Source organism: Tenebrio molitor, chromosome 1 (genome assembly GCF_963966145.1).
Source record: "Tenebrio molitor chromosome 1, icTenMoli1.1, whole genome shotgun sequence".
Classification (NCBI taxonomy): Eukaryota; Metazoa; Arthropoda; class Insecta; order Coleoptera; family Tenebrionidae; genus Tenebrio; species Tenebrio molitor.
This window is the reverse complement of record NC_091046.1, coordinates 16277949-16300982: the sequence shown is the minus strand read 5'-3', so window position 1 is coordinate 16300982 and position 23034 is coordinate 16277949. Positions and strand designations below refer to the sequence as shown.

General features: G+C 33.2%; 2 protein-coding genes across 4 annotated transcripts in view; one reads left to right on the top strand and one right to left on the bottom strand.

Moving 5' to 3' along the window:
- The window catches only part of LOC138122217 (protein DR_1172-like), a 55011-nt gene extending 32544 nt beyond the window's left edge, over positions 1-22467 (bottom strand). Inside the window, exon 1 of the mRNA XM_069036407.1 lies at positions 22251-22467. Coding sequence (XP_068892508.1) covers positions 22251-22359 — 109 coding nt within the window. The 5' untranslated portion in view covers positions 22360-22467. The remainder of the gene's footprint in view (positions 1-22250) is intronic.
- Positions 1-23034, top strand: part of d4 — a 284602-nt gene that overhangs the window by 71849 nt on the left and 189719 nt on the right. The gene's annotated exons all lie outside the window — the stretch shown is intronic.

Genomic DNA, 23034 nt, shown 5'->3' with positions numbered 1-23034 from the left:
TGTAATTTTTATACTAGATTTATTTTGTTAATAAAGATATAATTTGAGTTCATCATTATCATGTTTCTTAAATGTGGCCCGCACAACATTTTTAAATTTGAAGCTGGCCCGTTGTAAAAAAAGGTTGCTCATCCCTGGTATAACATATCTGAAACCAAAAGATTCCGATACTAAAAATCCATCAAAATATAGGCCAATCACATGTCTGCCTACAATTTATAAAATTATGACATCTTGCATTAAAGTAATAATTTACGACCACATTAAAGTAATAATTTACGACCATTGTCAAAAATTAAATATACTTAATGAAGAACAAAAAGGTTGTGTTAAGGAGTGTTTTGGTTGTAAAGAACAACTCATAATAGATACGGTAATAATGGAACAAGCTAGAAAAAATAATAGAAATATTTGTACCGCATTCATAGACTACAAAAAAGCCTATGATTCAGTACCACATTCATGGTTAATTAAAATTCTTAAAATTTATAAAATTAATTTGGATTTGATTAACTTTTTATCCCATGTTATGACATTTTGGAAAACTACTTTAAATTTATCAATAAACAATACTAAATTAAAATCCGAGCCTATTCAAATTAAACGGGGAATTTATCAAGGAGATTCTTTAAGTCCTTTATGGTTTTGTCTAGCCATCAATCCTTTGACAAATCTATTAAATAGCATTGGATATGGTTTCAATATTAGAGTTAATAATACCACACTATCCAAGTTAAATCACCTTCTTTATATGGATGACATAAAACTTTATGCATCTAAAAAGAATCACATTTTATCTTTACTAACAATAACTGAAAATTTCTCAAATGATATTGGCATGAGTTTTGGTATTGATAAGTGTAAAACGCAATCAATATGTCGTGGTCATTACGAAAATTTAGAATATATAACTAAAGAAGGAGAAATCATTAAAAATTTAAATAAAGGAGAATTTTATAAATATTTAGGTATTAATCAATCAAATCATATTCAACATTCAATTATAAAAGAAAATTTAGAAAAACAATTTTATTTAAGAATTAAATCTATTTTAAAATCAAAATTAAACGGTAATAATTTAATTAAAGCAGTTAATACATATGCTGTTCCATTGTTGACCTATTCTTTTGGTGTTATAAAATGGTCCAAAACTAATTTACAGAATATAAATATTCAAACTAGAGTTCTCTTTACAAAATTTTGTAAACATCACCCCAAATCTGCTATTGAAAGATTTAATTTACCACGCGAAAATGGTGGTAGGGGTTTTTCAAATCTAGAAATTCTACAACACAATCAAATTGCTTCACTAAAAAATTATTTTCTCAATAGAGCTCGTGATAACACTTTTTTTAATGCTTTGGTTTCAGCGGATAAAGGTTACACACCTTTAAATTTAAGTGATAATGTAATTTCAGATATTGTTGAGCCAAATATACCTGACACTATAGCAAATATAAAACAAAAGTCTTTACATGGGAGATATTTTAAAGAGCTAGAACAGCCAGAAATTAATATTCAAGCTTCTCATGCATGGCTTAAAAAATCAAATATTCATCCTGAGACTGAGGGTTTTATATTTGCAATACAAGATCGTGTTATAAATACAAGAAATTATAAAAAACACATATGCGGTTTACAATCGATCATCGATAAATGTAGGATTTGCGGAACTGAAGGGGAAACCATTGAACACATCATTTCTTCTTGCACCGTTTTGGCTCAAAGCGAATATAAAAAACGTCATGATATATTCGCAAAAATTATACACATGAATTTAGCAGTTAAATTCAATTTATTAAAGGATACACAACCACATTACATTTATAAACCAGAAAGTTGTTTAGAAAATGACAATTACAAATTATATTTTGATCGCACAGTTTTAACTGACATTCACATTCAGCATAGCAGACCAGACATTATTATTTTAAATAAACAACAAAAGCAAGCATATCTTTTAGATATAGCTGTTCCAAATTCACACAATATAACCAAGGCGGTCTTAAGTTACAGGCCTGGACACTGGCTGTGTTGCCACATTCCCTGGTAGGCCATTCCATGACCTACGGTGTTCCAAAAATTTTGAAACGAATTCGACATTTATAATAAATTTTGACAAGTCCTTGGTCAAATTCGTCAAATTGAATTAAAAATGTCATTTAAGTGTTGCGTACCAAATTGCAACTCAAATTATGCGTCTTCTTCTTCGAATTACGTAGGTAGCTAAATACTTTTATTTAAGTTTCCATCAAATGAGCAAACGAAGCCAATTTGGAAAGAGATTTTAAAATTTAAAAATCGAAGAGTGAAGAATTCGCAAAAGTAGCCATGCTTGTGCTAAAGATTTTAGCGGAACAGTTATTTATCAATGGGGACAAAATGAAGCGACTTGTGCCAAACGCGGTTCCAATAACTTTTAATTACGAAGAAATTACACTTTGGGAAGAAATAATCAAAATTAGTAATGACGACACAATCACTGGAGAAAATCTTTTGGTTTTAAAAACGAATATTGAAATGAGACTGGGAAGCAAGTTACAAGAAATGGGATGGGATTTAGGCAATGGGGAGTACAAATTGTTATATTTAAGTTGGAAATGCCCACCTCGCGTTAGTTTATAACCAAACAGTTTCAATAGTCCGGAACACAGCAGAGCATCTGAAATTTTATCAGTAATGAGCACCGTTATTTTTCTGTCCCTAAGGTGGTTTTAAACTATATGTTACACTGCGATTACGCATTTTTGAACTGTCGTAAAATTAGATCACTCATATTTGACAAATGTAAATACAATGATAGGTTTAGTGGATTTCGATTTTTTTCACTAAATGTTGGTGAAGCAATGTTGTCAGACTATGGTAGGCCATTCCATAGCACACTGTCTTTGGTCAGTGTCATGGCCTGGTAAATGTAGATCGCCTTGATATAACACAAACATATAATACAAAAATTAATAAATATTTAGAACTATCCGTTGCTATGAGAAAACTTTGGTGTTTAGAAAAAATTTCGATTTTACCACTTGTAATTTCAGCAACGGGAATAGTACCGCAATCTCTTTTTAAAAATTTAAAAATTCTGGATTTAGATAACACATTGGTAGTTGAAATTCAAAAAGGTATATTATTATACTCATGTCACATCGTAAGGAAGTTCCTTAACATTGACACAGAACATAATAAAACACAACAAAGTCAAAAAGTGGAGGCGAGACGCCGGTAATTATGTTAGCACTGCACTATTACTTGATAGTAATATGCCCAATAGTGTATGTACCTACTCCGGCAAAATTGCCGTGCCGCCAGGTGGTGGAGGGTTCAGAAATTTATTAAAAATCCCAGAGAAATTAATAAACGGAATAAGTTAAGCTGCCAACTCTTAAAACGAATTTGGCTTTGAAGCATCCAAATGCAATAAGTGGTATTTGTGCCATATACTTATACAACGTAAGTACATTAATTTTAACTGAAAAAAAAAATAGAACTCGTCAATAGCAACAATTTATTTAATATTTAATATATTTAATATTTTCTTCCTAAACCTTGTTACCCGCCTATGGGGATTACTTCCTTCGCTGATGCCGATAAGCGAAGAACAAAATACAAATCCAAGAAAACTTTCATTTGTTTCTTGCTAACTTAAGTATAGCGGCTAGTTGCTGCGCCCGTTGCTGTAACCTATAATGATAAGGATGGAAGAGAAAAAAGAGAATCATGGGGTAGATATTAAATAAAAACAATTTTAATAATAAATATTTTAAACTGACTCTAATGCAGTGACGGCTCGTGTTCCGCGAATATGGGTCGGCCGAACATGGGTAGATCGGTAAAGCTCTAATTAGTCAATTTAACTTTTTGATAGGCATCCGCATGGCAAATGTAGGTGCATAATTAAAAAAATTCACATAGCAAAACAAGAGCAAGTTACTATTGCGAGCAAAAAAAGAGGGACATCAACGTCATTGTCTTGCCTTTTTATGTGAAATAACCCTTATCTGATTCTAACCCTACTTTGAATTGATTGACGTTGTCATTAAGTACTGTAGGTTGTAGGGAATGATTGTGAGTAAGCAAGTATATAGTGAGAATCGCCCTCAAATGTCACATGATTTATATTGACAAATCACAACTCCGAATTGTTTGAATAGCAACCAATCACAATTTAATTAAGCGGAAATTTTCCCTAGGGAAAATTTCCGATACAATTGACCTAGGGAAAAAATGTTTCGGGCGATTCTCTTCCAAATATACCTCGGGGCAGATATATATCGCCAGAAATTTTTTCTTGCAGTCCAACACTCGTGTTTGTCGCTCAAAATTACCCTCGGGCTAGCGCCCTCGTGTAATTTTCTTGCTACAAACACTCGTGTGTGAGGACTGCTCGAAAAAATTTCCAGCAATATATCTGTCCCTTGGTATATTATATATGAATATTTATTTAATGCAAAGTTCCAATCAAAATCTACCTTTATCAAAAGAAGAGGGCATTTGGAAAAGGAAAATAGGAGTATAAAATAAATGTTTAAACTTTCAGCTGGAATAGTGTCAAAAAAAATGACAATAAAGCTTACGCAATACGGCGCTGTTAATTTCGTCATAAATGGTTTTCATTAGAATTTTTGTTACCGAGTCGATTAAATCGTTTTGCATTGTTTTTGATAGCCCAGTCAAAACAGGAGATAAAGAAGGATCTATAAATTTTCTTCTAAAGTAGCGGCAAATTTGGCTAACTCTTTAAAATTACCTTCATTATCTGATTCATCATTACCCCGAAATGCCAATTCTTGTGCAGACAAAAAAATTGTCATATTTATTAAATGTTTAACCATTTCTCGATTTTCCCGGACCTTTTCATTGTATTTTTTAATATATTCTTTATGATCGGATTGACCACTGTCGATTGTGTTTACAGTATTTTGTTTATCGAATAATTTAAATTTTATTGCCGAATGTGTATATTCTTTAGGTATTTCCTGTTTAACTAAAGCGCGATGAATTTCTTACTACTTACCACTTACACTCACAATTTAAATAATACTATAATAATTACATAATAACAGATTAAACACACAAAACGGAAACAAAAGACGATACATTAAACGGTTAGGAGCAGACGAGCATTTGAAGTTAAGGAATTAATTAATTAAACTACGCAAACGCAAACTCTAAGGTTCTCGATGATAAATAAGGTATAATGTTTTATGGGATGTTTGTATCGTGTCACGCGTCACGGGATGTTTGTATCGTCTCAGTCTAGCAGCGCCACAGCGCTGCAACGGAATCTCGGCCAAATTAACTTTTGCCGGGGTTGTGTGAAACGAGCTAAGCTATCCGTTACAAGTTACAGCAACATAACTTAAGATTGGTGAGACGAGACAGCTGGACGTACTTCTGAATGTATTCATCGTTTCAAAATCGCAGTGCAAAGATTGGTCTGTGTCATTGCCATCTAGAACACAAAGCCTTAAGGCAGCAATTGTTTTTGATCGTGACGTCACAGTAAAGGCTTCGTCGAAAAACGCATTAAACCTCCAGAATTTAATAAAAACAGTAAAATTTTTGGTTAGCACTCTTTTTTTTAGTAGAACGATGTGTTTAGGCTTTACAATTACTGCCTCGTGGAGTAAAATGCCATCAATAACGCGAAAATTGTCATTTACAAGTGAGGTTAAGTTTGTGTATTTATTGTTTTTGTGTAATTTTTACCTTGTTAATCATTTAAATAACACCAAATCACAACAAATGCTTCTTACGTCTTAATTATATGTGTAACAAATATAGTTTCAACTAAATTGCCCTTACAACGACTTGTAATCACGAAAATGTTGATAGGGTATAAAAATACTTCCCAGGTTTCAACGTCTCTTGCGACGTTCGATGAATAGTATCAACTGGTATCAACTGAAACTATTATATACACTTGCCACCAAGCTTTTGCTTATCTCATAATTTTCCAAGAATGATTAAAACACCGTATTTGATACTTTCTGAAAATGTAAAGAAATGTCAAATTTTGACGTTTGGCCTTCCTCGTGACGTCACACGCTGTCTGGCTTAAGGCCTGGAGTTCGAGATGGCAATGTCTGTGTGCACTCGCCAAATACGTCACTGGCCGAGCCTTCCCCTTCCTTGACCGAATGTATTTATTATTTACTAAACACTTGCCGCAGGAGCCTAGGAACGGCTTTGTCAATTATTGTCATAGTTTTGTAAATATTCATATGCATTTAATTTTTGTAATGGTGAAAAAATAACTTTAACTTCAATATGTAATTTAAATTGGTCTTTACTGAGGCAATTAAAAAAAACGATGAAGGCGAACAGACATCATAATTTATGTTTAGAAGAATTTTGCGTTTATTAAGTGGATTTTTATTTACACACATTTTTTTTTTATCAAAACTATCCTGGAAGCGTTTAGGTATTTATAGGTACTAATATGTGTATTTACAAAACATACGGTACACAGTACAATGTAATTAGGTACGAGACAGAAATGAAAATTGTAATTTAAGTTGTTATTTGGGTTTGAAGAAAAATAACGTAAACATTTTTTTATCAGAAAATATGAAAATAAAATTCGTAATTTTGTGTGGTACGACCCGGCCGACTCTGCCGCCCCTAACGAGCCGTCACTGCTCTAATGAATCGCTCATACCCAAACAATGACAAAATGTTTCCTGAATTTAGTGTATTAATCCGTAACAATTCTCATGAAGTAATTAGAGTAATCACTAATCACTAATCAGTAATCACTAGGGTTAGGCGGAAAATAGTTGGCGCTCCCCACCATTCCGCTACAGCGTCGCACCATTATCTTTTCGCTGCGAGCGTGAACCGTGGATCGTTTTATAATACGAGCGCGCTGCACGGGATCGTGATGGTGGGAGGTATTCTTGACGCGCTCACTATTTTTCGCCTAAGTCTAGTAATCACTAACCATTACAAGAAGTGTTCAAAGTGACCGCCTTTTTTGTCAATACAATAATGAAGGCGCCACTCTTTCCAGCATTCATCTGTTATTGAGAATTGTTCTGGCAGCATTTTCCAGTCGTTTTCACACATCAATTGTGTCAATTGGGATCGATATACCAAGTCCTTCATGTATTTATTATAGCACGCTAGTTCTCTAGACTCGAGGAGCACTACTCGAAAATACACTCGTCATTTTCACAAAATTTTAACTTAAATCACAGAATCAACACGTAAACACCTGCCTTGTGGAATCGGACAAAACTAATTAAAAACTACACCTCGGCCGCAGAGTTAAAAAACTGTACTTATTCTAAAGACACAATCTTTTGTGTTGATTTTACAAAAAGTATTATTTCATGGTCACTGTCATTGGGTTAAAGAACTAGAAAATGCGAGTAAATAGGCAGCTTGTTAATTTATGGGAGGAAAAATACTGAAATGAAAATTACATTTCGAAAAAAAATGGTACATAAAAATTTTGTTGTTCTTGACGAGAACTGTCACTGTTTAAAATTAATGTACCTACATACTTCTTTCTGTACTTATTACTGTACTTATTTCGTATGAAGAAAAATACAATGAAAATTCGAAATTCACAAAATAATAGGAGTACCTAATACAGGGTCATTATAAATGATTGTACCATCGTAATAGGCGTTGGTGGCTTAGTTGAATGCGCCGCAAGCTTCATAACATTAGTGAGACTAGGTAGCGCTGCTGGCGGTAGTGGAAATCTGTCTACTATAGTCTATTTCTAGTTGTATCAGTTTATAACACGAACTATGTGTATGTAGCTATCTCCTTTCAACACATGTTAAACAAGTTAGTGGCCTCTGCTACGTGCGCTATTAAGATGGTCGCTCTATGTATCTCACTCCCAACCGTACGATTTGAGTAACATAGAACTATTGACATGCGTCTGACTCGACGCGGCGTAAGTAATTCGAAATAAATGCACAACTGCGCATGCGCATCATCCATAATAGGAGAGTCGAATGATATTTTGATTATTCACAGATTATGCCCAACATTAGAAAATACTACAATTTCTTGACAATAGCGGTAACATAAACAACTCATTATGCCTTGCTGTCAAATGTCAAATACGGACGAACGGCATGTCGACTTCTTGATTCAAACGTGACGTCACTGCATATATTTCTGAAATGAACAATAGTTTGTTTGACGTTGCGAGGCTGACGGCACATCCAAAATTCGTGTGGTTAACGCCAACTACGATGATACAATCATAATGACCCTGTAGTAACTTATATGTTTTTAATTTGACGTAGCCAATTTAAGGTGTTTTCGGTAAGTGCCATAACTAAGTAAAATTTTCTTATAAAACTTACGCTTTGGACAGTAATAATATGGATCAAACACATACAAAAACCTACAGCTGCCTAAATTTTCTTCTTACAGATTTTTTTTTTAACTCTTGTAATACATATATACAGGGTGACTGACGAAAAACCTTTGATGCTGTATCTTGCTTATTTTTTATCCGATTTGAATAAATGACACATCAAATGAAATAAATTTGAAAGCACTTCAATACCAATTAAATTTTAATAAAATCTTGCATCCAATTTTGTACAAATAGCACTGTACATTTTTTTATTCAATATTGTAGAGATTTATCTTCTGAATATAAAAATATAAAGAACAAAAGTCAAGAAATTAAAGAGTAAATGTACAAAATTTAAAAATCAAGTGACCAAAACAATCAAGAGAGAAATTTATTCTAAATACTCGAAATGACTAAATAAGCTCTGAATATTCATTTGTCAAAACAGTTTGATAATAATAATAATAATGTTGCTGTGGAAGAAAATTTCCAAAGACATTTTTGGAGATACAATGGACTAGTGGGTCCGTTTTTTATTGATAGCAGTCTCAATCAAACAAAATATCATATTATTTATTATTATCAAACGAAATAAGTAACTTTCGAGACAATGTTTATTTGATCCCACCGGGTACCAGTTAAGAAAAAGGATAGTGCAAGTCTGTCAGGAAATACCCCCACATTTTTTACTGAATGTAAAGATAGGCATTTCTAGAAGGTGTCGACAGTGTCTGTAACAGCATTGAGGCAATTTGGAGCAACTAGAATAGATTTTGTATTGTTTACAAATTTGATTACTTGATTTTTGATTTTCAATTTTTTTCAATTAAAATGTGTACATTTTTGAAGTGAAAATTTTTATGGGAGGGTTTTGAAATTCTGATCGGCAACCTTTTTGTGTGACGAAAAGTGGTGGGGGTAAACACTGTCTCGCACAACGGTTGTGCCAATATTTCCATCTCACTTAAATGTAAGTTAATCTGTTTGACACGATACAAACATCCCTTAAAATTAATCGAAAATGTCCTCTCTTTAAATTTGGAGGCTTAAAAATTAACAATGAGTTACGCATTTCGATATTGTTTAGTGTTATCGTTGTTTATAATTTATTTTCTTCATTAAAATATACAGGGTTATTCACGAGAGGGGTACTTCTGAATTTTTATTTTGCCGCAACCAACAATACCAATTGCAGTAACTACTAAATCAAATGTGTTATTTCTTTTAAATTAGAAATCAAAGTAAGTTGGATAGATTTGTGAGAAATGTCAGATTGACAGATAACCTGTATTTAATCAAAATTCAACAAATAAATTAACAAATTAATTTAGTGTAAAAGGTGTTCGAAGTGTCTACCATGGGCTTCTAAACATCCGCAGCGGCGACAGAATTCTTTCCACACTCTCCATTAATGAGGAGCATGTCATCTTTTCGTCGTTATTGAAAAAACACATTTTTCAAATTGGCAAGGATTTTTTGCTTTAACGTCAAAGAGACAGAACTAAGAGCCATCGTGGATTCAGTTATAATTATTTTCATAATTTTAAATCAAGATATTGTTGCAATGTGTACAATGGGTTGCTGTAAAAAGAAATTCAGAAATACCCCTCTCGTGAATAACCCTGTACAATTTTGTTGTGAATATGCCTAAGTCAGGCGCAGAAAGAACAAGAGCGTGGCGTGAGAGAAAACGTACGTGTGAAGTAACAGTTCAGAATTTATTCAAATCGGATAAAGAATAAGTAAGATACAGCTTCAAACGTTTTTCGTCAGTCACCCTGTATATGTATTTATAATGTATGAAAAAAAATTTCATAAAATCACTTCCCGACTACGATGTCCAAATTTTTTACACCTATCATAAATCACCCTGTATGTACAGACAATAGTGCTTGCGAAAACCTTTTCTTTGCATTCGAAATTAATGAAATTAAAACAGAGATTGAAAGTGCAAATCTGAGCTTTAAACAGTCTTCAAATGTTACTATCCTAGATAAGTTTGAAATTGATGATTTTTTCATTTGCATTTTCTGTGATGTGTAAAGTAGAGAGCTGCAAGTAGATGCAGTCGACTTGACTTTCAACATCAAATGATTAGAACACAAATCGTATAAAACATCACAGATTTGTTTCGACGAAACCATGGTGCAATAAAGAAATATAAGATCCAATTTGTGTATTAATTGTACCTATGGTACCACTAGTTATGACTATAGTATTGCCGTTATAACTTTTTATCTGCTCCGCCCACTAAAATTGACCAATCAGAATCAAAGCCAGATTCAATCTGTACAACTTTTCATCACATTTGCCACGTAAAAAAGTTAAGGTTAGAATTTTGCTGTCAAGTCCACAATTATTGTTTTAGGTTCTAAAAAATAAAATGTCATTAAGACAATTCGAATGTCAGAAATTTTTACTGTGTAAATCAGATCGTGTTAACAACCTATTTGATTGGTAACTAAGAAAATGAAATGGGCGGGGCAGATAAAATGTTACGTTGTCCTTAGTATAGTGATATGCAGACATTGTAAGATAGTCTACTAGGTATTATCGACACATTTTTGGGCTGTGAAATTGTTTTTCACTAGCGCTTGCTTAAGGGTTAATAATCATAGTGAAATTTGACCAAGGTCAATAATGAGATCTGTCACTTTTTTTTACTAAGTATTATTTACCCGATAGTGGTGCATCAAGTCAATTTAACAATAATTACTTTTTAGGCACCCTTAATGAAAAAGGTAATTTTACGTACTCCCATGCTCACAAGAAGTAACTCTTTTTCGGACGCACTTTTCAAGGCATGGACCGTGCCATCTGTTGGTCTATTTAGTAAGTTAACAACGAAACCAACAAAACCGAGTAAACCGACTGAAAATCAACGAATATTTGGCAGTTAAATTTACCTATCCAAATTGTTTTATTTGCAAGTGTTGTATCGTTTACTTCTGGTAGTGGTTATTTGGCGAAAAAGTAAGAAAATTAACGTTGACGAAGTCGATAGCGACAGTGAAATTGACGAAGCGATGACTCATACGCCGCCGGACATTGCAGATGAAGCAAGCGCTGCAAAACAAGACTTGCTTCCGAAAAAATCTAGAGACTTGTACATTGAAAATGTCGACCATAAAGTCGAAGATTTATATTTCTTCGCTTTTTGTGAATAGAAAGCAAGTAAAACATTTTCACCGTTGTACAGTAAAGTACAGTACAGTAAAACTTGAATCACCTTGTGGGTGATTCAAGTTTTACCGCCCGCACGATTAACCCTATTAAAAATTTAGTAAAAATGACGAAACTTTAGGTTTACATTCCCTTCATGTAAGGCTTCAAACGTCAAATTGATTTTGACCAAAAAAAAAGTTTTTCCGTGCACGCTCATAATTCACAATTAATTCAAAAAACATATTTATGAAATTCGTATCAAAAGAAAAGGATTAGTTTTTGAATTATTCCAATTTTAACATTAGCAGCGAAAAATGATCAAGATTTACAACTGCAGTGCCATAAATAAATAAATACCTCTTTGTTGGGAAACATCTGTTGAGAACATTTCTAGTAATTCTTTAGTCCCTTAAGGATACCATAAATAACCCATGTCAACCTCTATTGTTGAAGTGACCGCCCAATTTAATAATAAATCATAACTTTAATATCAAATTCCATTTATTTCAAAAACCAGTGATGTTTTCATGATTTCAATTATACCAAATTTTTCCTAAATGCTTGAAAGGACTCTCAGTGTAAATTATGTAAATTAATGTAGTGGTTATTGAATTAAAACGAAATATTTACTCGTTTCATTAAAAAATTTGAAATTTTTACAGAAGGTTCTACAGCGTTACACAATCATTCCTGAATTTTTTGAGAATTTTAAATCGATTAGAAGTGTGTGTTTTCGCTCGGGCGGTAAAACTTGAATCACCCTGTATTTAGTTATTTTATTCTTGTTGCACCATTGTAGTTGATAACATATACTATTTTTTCTTCAAACCTTCATAACAAATTAATTTTTTTTTTTTTTTTTATTATTATTAATGCCTTCCCGTTTCTTGCCATACGGCTTTTACGGTACCTTTTCGGTCGGCCGTTTTTCACTTTCAATTCCTTTTTTGCCTATCCTATCCTCCCTTCAGGTGGTGCGACGGGGCTCCGGGGCACTTTCCCCGGCCACCCACGCCCATTCCACCTCACATTCACAGACATACACAACACTTATACACCCATGGGCGCCTTTTCCCGACGGGACTCGAACCCGTGCTGACCTCGCGGTGGTGGTCGAAAGAGTGTCGCTCTTCCTTCCACCACCCTACCGTCAGCCCCTAATAGACATACACACACATCCATGGCCCGGCGGAGGTTCCTTCCTTCGAAAAAATCCTCCCCCTTCGGTGGGATTCGAACCCACTAGCGCCGGGACCGCGACCTCGGAGCACTGTCTCCGACAGCCATGCGGCCACCGAGCTACCCTACATAACAAATTATTTAAGACATGTTAAGAAACCATGTAAGAATTTCAAATGATTTAGCTAGGTTACTTTACAGCGGAGATAATAACTTTGTCTGCCGCTCGTCAGCTCGTTAGATGCCATGACAATGAAGTGACACTTTAGCATTATCAATGCAGCAGGATAATGTCATAATTTACGGACGTTTGAAGAGAAAATGTATTACTGTAATTTTATATTTTTAAGGATGTCTTTTGCTTTGTACTTCGTGCGGTTGCCTAAAAATTTAATGTGTGAGGTGCCAAAAAGTGCCTGTTGTTCTCGCCTGTTTTCAAGTCTCGGTACGGCCTCGACTAGAAAACCCAGACTCGGACAAAAAAGATGCACTTTTTGGCCTTGATACACAAATAACTATTATGAAAATATTAAGTTTGCGAAAATGTTAATTTATAAAACAAATTACTTGATTTTTCGGGGTCTTAACAAATAAGAAAGTAATCACATTTTTTTAAAATTTGGCGGCATTTTGGTGCTAGCAGTGTAAAAATCATATATTCACATAGGCTGAAAAGACTAGTTATTATTATGTCCCTGCGCGTTTGAAATCCTCAGTGGTGCATTCGGGATTCAATTTTCGCACTCGAGCTATAACAATAGACTTCTCAACCTTGGTTAATAATATTATATTTTAATCCGAATGACATACAATTTTTTCTCCACCTAAGTTAAGGACCCATATCATGAAAAGGACGAAACTCATAGGTATGTATATTTAAAATTTAAAACTAACCTTTTATTAAAATATTGAAGTAACCAAAAAGACAGTTTACATATTTAGTTGTTTTCTTAAAATCATTAGAAGTGTTAAACTATTGGTTGCAAGTAAAAAGTTTTAAGCTTAGGATTAAAAGTACTTTAAGTACTTTTATTCACAATCGGTTAGTAACGTACAGCTTTTCTAACCTCTTAAAGGTTAGAAAGTGAGCGATTACTCGTGTACACATCAACCGGTCAGTAATGATGAAAAGAGGAGTCAGTAATGAGTCGTAAGCGATTAGTAATGAAACCCATAACTGACCTGTGGTGGCGCTACTATCGCACCAATTGCGAACATTTCTGTAGGTTTTTCTGATATCGTAATTTGCTTTTCTCAGGTAAGAGATTAAGTGTTAATTTGTGTGCGGATTCCCGCAATTCTGGGGAGGGTACACTCTATTTCAATATCGCACATTTTGTTTGTTAAAAAATGTGAGCAAATGTCAATTTGGTTTGACTTTTCTGAACTAAAATTTAATACAATCTCAATCGTGCGCCTCTACTAAGTTTTAATATTTTGCCGAAATAAACGATAATATTATGGAGGTTGGTTTTTACTTATTTTTTATTATTATTTATAATGTTGCTTGTTTTATTAAATGATTGATTATGAATAAAATAGTATACAAACCTCGGGGAAAGTCCATTCCTGTGTCTCGAGAACTAGTTCACCTCGAGGACAAGCCTCTCGGTAAACTATTGTTCTCTCGACAGGAATGGAACACTTTCCTCCTCGGTATGTAATATACTATTAATCTTAGGAAATGTTTGAAATTACCTCCATTCTCTCTAAGGCACATTCGACACCTTCCACTGACGCCCCTTGCGGCATTTAATAAAAATTCTGGTGGTATTTGTTCACATACTGCTACGATTCTTTTTATTAAATCATCTCTGTTATCGGCCGGAGTCAAATATACATTGTCTTGAATGTCCATAGCTGTCTTAGTTACTTTGCAAAATTAGAATTAGAAGAAACTTTATGAAATCAAGGGTATGTTTTTAATATTTATTGTAATGAAGCAGTTTTGTGTTTTTTCATGCTCCTTGTAATTGACGGGGGTCTCAAACCGCGTCTTTTTTTTTCTTGGTGATTTGTAATTTTCAAATCCGTGATGGTTCAGAAATGAAATATTAACTTTCTTTCTTTCTGTATCATATCCCACCTCCACCCGGCGGCACGGCAATTTTGCCGGAGTACATACACTATTACGGATATTACTATCAAGTAATAGTGCAGTGCTTATCAACATAATTACCGACGTCTCGCCTCCACATTTTGACTTTGTTGTGTTTTATTATGTTCTGTGTCAATGTTAAGGAACTTCCTAACGATGTGACATGAATATAATAATATACCTTTTTGAATTTCAACTACCAATGTGTTATCTAAATCCAGAATTTTTAAATTTTTAAAAAGAGATTGCGGTACTATTCCCGTTGCTGAAATTACAAGTGGTAAAATCGAATTTTTTTCTAAACACCAAAGATTTCTCATAGCAACGGAGAGCTCTAAATATTTATTAATTTTTGTGTTATATGTCTGTGTTATATTATGTGAATTTGGAATAGCTATATTTAAAAGATATGCTTGTTGTTTATTTAAAATTATAATGTCTGGTCTGTTATGCTTAATATGAATGTCAGTTAAAATTGTTCTATCAAAATATAACTTGTAACTGTCATTTTCCAAACAACTTTCTGGTGTATAACTATAATGTGGTTGTGTATTCTTTAATAAATTGAATTTAACAGCTAAATTCATGTGTATAATTTTAGCGAATATATCGTGACGTTTTTTATATTCGCTTTCAGACAAAACGGTGCAAGAAGAAATAATATGTTCAATGGTTTCCCCTTCAGTTCCGCAAATCCTACATTTATCAATTATCGATTGTAAACCGCATATGTGTTTTTTATAATTTCTTGTATTTATAACACGATCTTGTATTGCAAATATAAAACCCTCCGTCTCAGGGTGAATATTTGATTTCTTAAGCCATGCATGAGAGGCCTGAATATTAACTTCTGGTTGTTCCAGTTCTTTAAAGTATCTCCCATGTAAAGACTTCTGTTTTATATTTGCTATTGTGTCAGTTATATTTGGCTTAACAATGTCTGAAATTATATTATCACTTAAATTTAAAGGTGTGTAGCCTTTATCGGCTGAAACCAAAGCATTGAAAAAGGTGTTATCACGAGCTCTATTGAGGAAATATTTTTTTAGTGAAGCAATTTGATTTTTTAGCAGTATTTCTAGATTTGAAAAACCCCTACCACCGTTTTCGCGTGGTAAATTAAATCTTTCAATAGCAGATTTAGGATGGTGTTTACTAAATTTGGTAAAAAGAACTCTAGTTTTAATGTTTATGTTCTGTAAATTAGTTTTGGACCATTTTATAACACCGAAAGAATAGGTCAGTAATGGAACAGCATATGTATTAACTGCTTTAATTAAATTATTACCGTTTAATTTTGATTTTAAAATAGATTTAATTCTTAAATAAAATTGCTTTTCTAAATTTTCTTTTATAATTGAGTGTTGAATATGATTTGATTGATTAATACCTAAATATTTATAAAATTCTCCTTTATTTAAATTTTTAATGATTTCTCCTTCTTGAGTTATATATTCTAAATGTTCGTAATGACCGCGACATATTGATTGCATTTTACACTTATCAATACCAAAACTCATCCCAAGATCATTTGAGATAAAAAATTTGTTACACAGTCTAGGACTGGTTTACAAATCTATGAGGGGCATGATGACCAACTCAATAGACCGGGACCAATGGCTTAACGTGACTTCCGAATCACGAGACAGAATATAGCCTTTTTTCTTTTTTTTTTTTATTATTTTAAATTTCGCCCTGGGCCGGAATCGAACCCGCGACCCTCGCGTCCCTGAGCCGAAACGGACTCCCTTAGGCTATATTCTGTCTCTTTTAGTTTATGTTTCCTTGTTTACTCACACAAACAATATCTTTATCAGCGATTTATCGAAGGTAAAATAACAAGGCCTAATTTTTTTATCGGATAAATTTTCCAATTTTACCAAAACTTTTTGCTTTTACAATTTTACGAGTTGAATTTGGGCATTTTTATTCTGGTTAGGCCCGAGAGCTTTAGCTGGAGGGTTGAACCTTTGAATAAAAATGTCCAAATATCAACAAGTAAAATTGTCTAAATCAAAAATGTTTAAGTGAAAATTAGGAAATTTATCAGACATTAAAAATTAGGTCGTGTTATTTTTGGCAAGATTAATTCCAGAATACAAATGTTAACATTTTTGATTGGATGAAAGCAAGCCCTCTGATTCTCTGTTGAACACGCACGTTTGATGTACGTGGGAATTAATCAATAGTAAATTGTTATACGAGTTGCACAAGACAGTCTATTGTCGAACGACAGGGCACGGCGAGCGCAGCGAGGAGTGCTCTAAAGGAACGAGTTCGACAAAATATCTTCTAATTTCTGCTTCATTAATTCAATTTGAAAAAATACTGGGTGTCCCAAAATTCGCGGAACAACTCAATGAGACAAGTCAACTCATGTTAGAAAAGACTGAGAAAAATAATTAAAAAATCCTATACCTCTTAGATTTGAAGATATTGGAGCTTAAAAGGTGCAGCTTTGATCTCATTTCCTAGTCAGTGGCATAATAATTCTGAACGATTGCATCAGCTTTGCAATTATTTTCTTCATTATTTCTACCATTTAGTTTTACCTCAAATAGCGTACGGCAACATGGCTTTGATTTTTCCTTCTCATTTCCATGGATGCAACAAAAATGAAATATTTGCAGATTATTGGGATGCGTAGAATGTTTTTAAATGTTGCCACATTTAGTGTAACGAATAGGTCCATATCTTCTACAAAAAAGAAGATTGATTTTTTAAAACTTTTTTACCCGATATCTTAATGACTACTTAACAACGTACTACTACGTTGTTCCGCGGGATTTGGGTAACCCAGTAGAAAATAATGATCTAGTAAATTTTATCTTAATGGAATTGGGTTGGTAGTCATGAAGCAATGTCATTTCATTGAAAATTAAATTTCAAATTGTCTCCCAAATGTTGTTCCAATTAATAATCTACCCCCTTAATATGTAGTTTATTTTGATCCCACAATATGGATTTAGGTTCAAATGACATCACATTTAACAGTGATATTTACTAACAATACCAACCCCATATTCAATTATCACTAGAAACGATTGATTATTGTGTAACTGTTTTCAGTGTCACAATAGTATGTATGTATATTAAAACATGACTTTTATAAAACTTAATATTAAGACAGGAGTCAGTTTTGCAGCACGACTGCCGCAGGGAGTAGTGCCTGTAAATGACGAGTGCTCATAATTTTTATAAAACAAGTTTTTTAGGGCATTTTTTTTATTTGCATATTAAATTTTCGTAATTTAGGGAATTTTGTGACAGTTGGTGACACTTTTATTTCAAAGTTGACATTTAAAATTAAAAAAAAAATCCACTTTGGGTCTATATGAAAACTACGACAGGCATTTTGCGTGCTATAATAGAAATTTGCGTATCGAAACAGACTAGTGCAATTTACTTTTTCGAGGTTGGCATGACGAAAATGAAATGTCAAAATAAACGTCAAAACGAAATGAATTTAATTTAAGTTGTTGTTTCCGTGGAATACACAATTGTTGCAAATATTAAACGTGTCTTGGCCAGTTATACTAGTCCCTGGTAAATTGCTGTCCACAACATTTTGGTGAAAATTGCTTTCACCGTGAACTATACAGGGGGTTTCGAAGTTGAGGCGTTCCTTGTAACACGAGGTCCGGTCCTGTCTATTTCTCCGCCGTACTAGATTAATATCTGACGTGGCCCAGGATGGTGTCTTTCCGGAAATTGCTCTGAGTACTTTCTGGACGCTGCAGCTGCATTCTGATAACGTGATAACATTGCCCATACATTAGCAACATATCTGTGAAAACCTTATTTTCCGACTATTTAGATGACAACTCTGACAGTATTTTTGATTAACGCCTATGCTCATTTGATTTTCTTTGGCAATTCTAATTTCTAACAAATCAGCGCAAATTTGAGCAGGACCGGTTTCAAAAATTTCAAAAAAATTTATTATTGTATCTTCATTACCGTACATATTTTACTAAGGTGATTTTGGCTAAAACTCTTTAGAACAACGCATACTATCACATGTTAAAAGGAACGCCTCAACTTCGAAAACACCCTGTATTTTATGCTTTTATTCGTTTTATTCGTGTCGTCGAATGGCGCCATTTCAATCTTCCAAGTAATGACATTTACTGTCAACCACGACAAAATTCCCCAAAATTGAAAAATTGTTAATTTTCGCTTAAAAATGGTTTAAAAGGTTTAAAAGTAGAAAAAATAATGTATGATATCTCGTTTCTAAGGCATTTTGTAGCACTTATTCCTTTATGGCACTCCTCGCAAGCTCGTCGTGCCCTAAACCCGTGCGTACTACAAAATGCTTCTTATAAGACTCGTATCATAATATACTATGTATTAATTGGTGCTCAAAATTGCCTCCATGCTGTTCCAGACATTGCCGACACCTTCTAGAAACGCCCATCGTTGCATTCAGTAAAAAAATTTGGGGGTATTTCCTGACAGACTTGCACTATCCTTCTTCTTAACTCTTGAGTTAAGAGTTACGTGGCGTCAAACAAGCATTGTCTAGAAAGAAATCTAATGGATTCATCTGGGGCTCTAGGGAGCCATCGAATAGGTCCGTAAGTATAGTCCAATTTTTACCCTTTTGAGGTGACGTCACGATTTCCTTCCTCGCTTTCTCTTTATTGAAACGACAGAAACAGAAAAAAAAAACAAAAAAAAGGCACGTTTATTTATTGATGGTCACTTTGAGGTTATTTTATGCTCCTGTCAATTTGACAATTTTTAATTTCTTTCACTTATTACATTGATTACAAACATAACCTTTCGAAGCAATTGTCAACAAATTTGACACATTTATAGTTATTTATGATCAATTCAAATTTGTTTCTGATCCTAGCTCAAACATACGTAAAGTTACTAGATAATGACGTCATCGCAAAAGGGTAAAAATTGGACTATACCCGTTCATCGATCACCAAAATGATTATTATAAATTCAACATTAATGCGTGCATTATGTGGTCCGGCGCCGTCCTGATGAAACACGACGCTGTGCAAAACTGCTATCGGAATGGCATTTCATCCAGAAAGTTGCTTATTTCCTTTGATAATAGAGCATGGTATTTTGCTTGATTAAGACTGTCATAATAAAAAAGAACCCACTAGTCCACGTGTTAGCACTAAATTGTCTTTGGAAATTTTATTCCACAACATGATTATTATTATTATTATCAAACTGTTTTGACAAGTGGCGTGACTGAAGACCTCACTTACTCATTTCGAGCATTGAGAAAACATACTTTGATCTTAGCCATAAGGCCGAGAAGCGATAGTATTGAGAATAAACTTTGCTCTTGTTTACTTTGGTCACTTGTTTTTTAAATGTTGTACATTACCTCCTTAATTTTTTTGATTTTTATTTAATGTGTGGGTATTGTTCTTTGTATTTTTATATTCAGAAAAAAATCTCTGTAATAGTGAATAAAAAAAAATGTAAACTCTGTCCACTCATAGATTGCTTGACACAAATGTTATTAAAAATGTTTACTCTATGCTACAACAAATAGATCCGGCGCGAAATTTAAAAAAATGGAAAGAGCAGGTTTACACGTGATGTTTTATTATTATTCTGCATGTTTGCTCTTAGCAAAGACGAAAGACGAAAGAAAACTTCAGTACAGTAGGAGTAATATACACTCACCGGCAGAAAAAGTGGAACACCATTATTATTTAAAAATCTATCGTCGCGGTATGTGGTTGCTCTTTTTCAATCAGCCTTTTGAAACAGCTCTGTAACGACTAGCAAGAGGAGCCTCAACAGCATTAGCTGCATAACGGAAACAACAACAGTCTTCAACCAAGCTACTGCTCTGGCAATATTTACACCAGCTAGAGACATTTTTTTACGTTCTGCACTTAAATTCGAAGTAAACAACAATAAAAAATTACAAAAGTTATAAAAATCTAAACAGGTTGCTTGATTATTATAAAAATGGTAAATTTAAGAAAAGAAGGTTTTTAAGCAAAAAATTTGTTTTTATACGAAATCGCTAATAAAATAGCTTATGCTAATGTTCAAGGTTATGTTTGCTATCATCGCCTCCTGGTCAAAATACATCAAAATAGGTATTATGGGAATAATTTGTTGTTGACTAATTACTTAATTAGTGTTCCGTTTTTTTGCCGGTGGGTGTATTATGTTTTATTAATACAGGGTATTTCACAAGTAATAATGTGCCCGACGAAATAAAAAATGCAACCCACAATACATTTTCGAATTTCCGAAAAAGCTGGCTACTGAAATTAAAATATCCAGCTTTTTTCGGAAATGGCTAAACACAAGCAAGAGATTATTTAATATGTACTCCTATTTAATGCATGAACAAAAATTACCTCTGTATCATTTTCGATGTTTGTAATTAGATTCTTGAAGCACGCACTCACTTCACAAATTTAAAAAACCAACAAAAAATCGCAACGGAACAAATCAAAACAGCAACACGATCAAAACTAATAACTTTTAAAACCAGAGAATCGCAAAACAAAGCTCTAAAGACGAAAAATCGCAAATCTAAATGCTTAAACCACTTTGACAGAACTGACAATTTCAAATTTGAAATGTCATATAATTTATTTTTCGCGTGGGTTTCAAGATATTACCTACACAATCTATGATACTTTCTTAATATTTTAATGTTATGGTTTGGGGATTTAAAAAAAAATGCATTCTATCAGTGGACGTAGTCTACAATGCCATTTGAAAAAAACAAGTTGATGTTCATCTGTCCAAAACTGGACACAAGAAAAAAATTAATTTACTTGGTATTGAAGTGTTTTGAAAATTATTTCATTTGATGTGTCATTTATTATTCAGTCACCCGGTATATAACTTTACAGAGATAATAATTTTTAGGTATTAGTTCTAAACCAGTATCGTCTAGAATGAATAGCTAAGCTGTAATTGATTAAATTAAAAATTATACTCTATAAATATATTCATAGAAGAATTGATGAGTTTTGTTAATAAGAGCTTTCATAATTTATTTTTTTATTTATAGACATTTGAAAATGGTATGAGAAATTTGTAATTTAAATGAAGTTCTACCATCGAGACGGCTTGCAATAACAATTATACATTTAAATGAGTTCTACTAGTGCGAAACATGCAAATGAAAGCTTCCATTTGAAGGTTAAAAGCGTTTAATGATAAATCATTTAGAGTATGCAATTATTATTAATTGTAGGATCATTATCATTATTATTATTACTGTAGCGTTTTAGACCAAAACCAAAAACTATTATTTACATTTTCAAAATATGTATATATTTTCAAAAGTAGCTACATATTATGAAATTGTATAAATGTTATTAATTAAACAGCCTTCAAAGATGCTAACAATCAGAGGCCCTCTGTTATTAATTTCACATTGATTGATTTAATCTATTTAGTACTAAGTCGGCAAATGGGGTAATTTATGTTCATTTATAATTTGAAGTAATGCTGATACATATTATTTACCTTCCAATGTTTTTTCTCCGTTAGATACCACTTCACCGGCCGCATCTTTAGTAGTGTCCACAAATTTTTTTCCACTTTCTACAAGTGGACTGCTACTAGCACAACCCATGTTACTACTGTTTGTAACGACCGTGTCTGTAAAACTGACCACCGGTCATTACGTTCAGCACCCTTACTGTGGAGTTCAGTGGAAACACCCACGCAATGAAACATTCGTATTTGAAACAATATCGAACGCGAACGTATAACAAGTCTACCACACTACAATTATTTAAGGTGATGGGTACAGGTAGACGAGTCTTTACTTTATTCATAAGTTGTTCGCTCAATCAATAAATAATGATCGTTGTCGAGACTTTTTCGGTCAACAATCTTTTCACTTTTAAATGGTTAATTATTTATTATCTTTTCTAACTATGCAGGCGTAATTTGTTTCTTTACGTATAGGTTCTTATTCAAAATTACAAAAAGAAAAAACCTAAACTATTTTATAGATTTTTAGAAATACGTGTCTATAAATGTGTAACACACAACACACATAAAGTTTATGAACTGAAATATTAACACACCTATAAAATAATTTATGGCTTCAGAACGTTTAATAACCTTGGCGTACCTGCCTATTTTCTGTGGAAAAAAGTAGATGGTCTGTTAATTTTAAAATAATTACATATTCAGGTGTTTGAAAATACAATTTTATTGCCCGGCGCATCCACCATAACCCGTTACGTGGCCAACCAACAATTGGCAACATGTTGCTTGCAACATTTTTAGTAATGTTGCC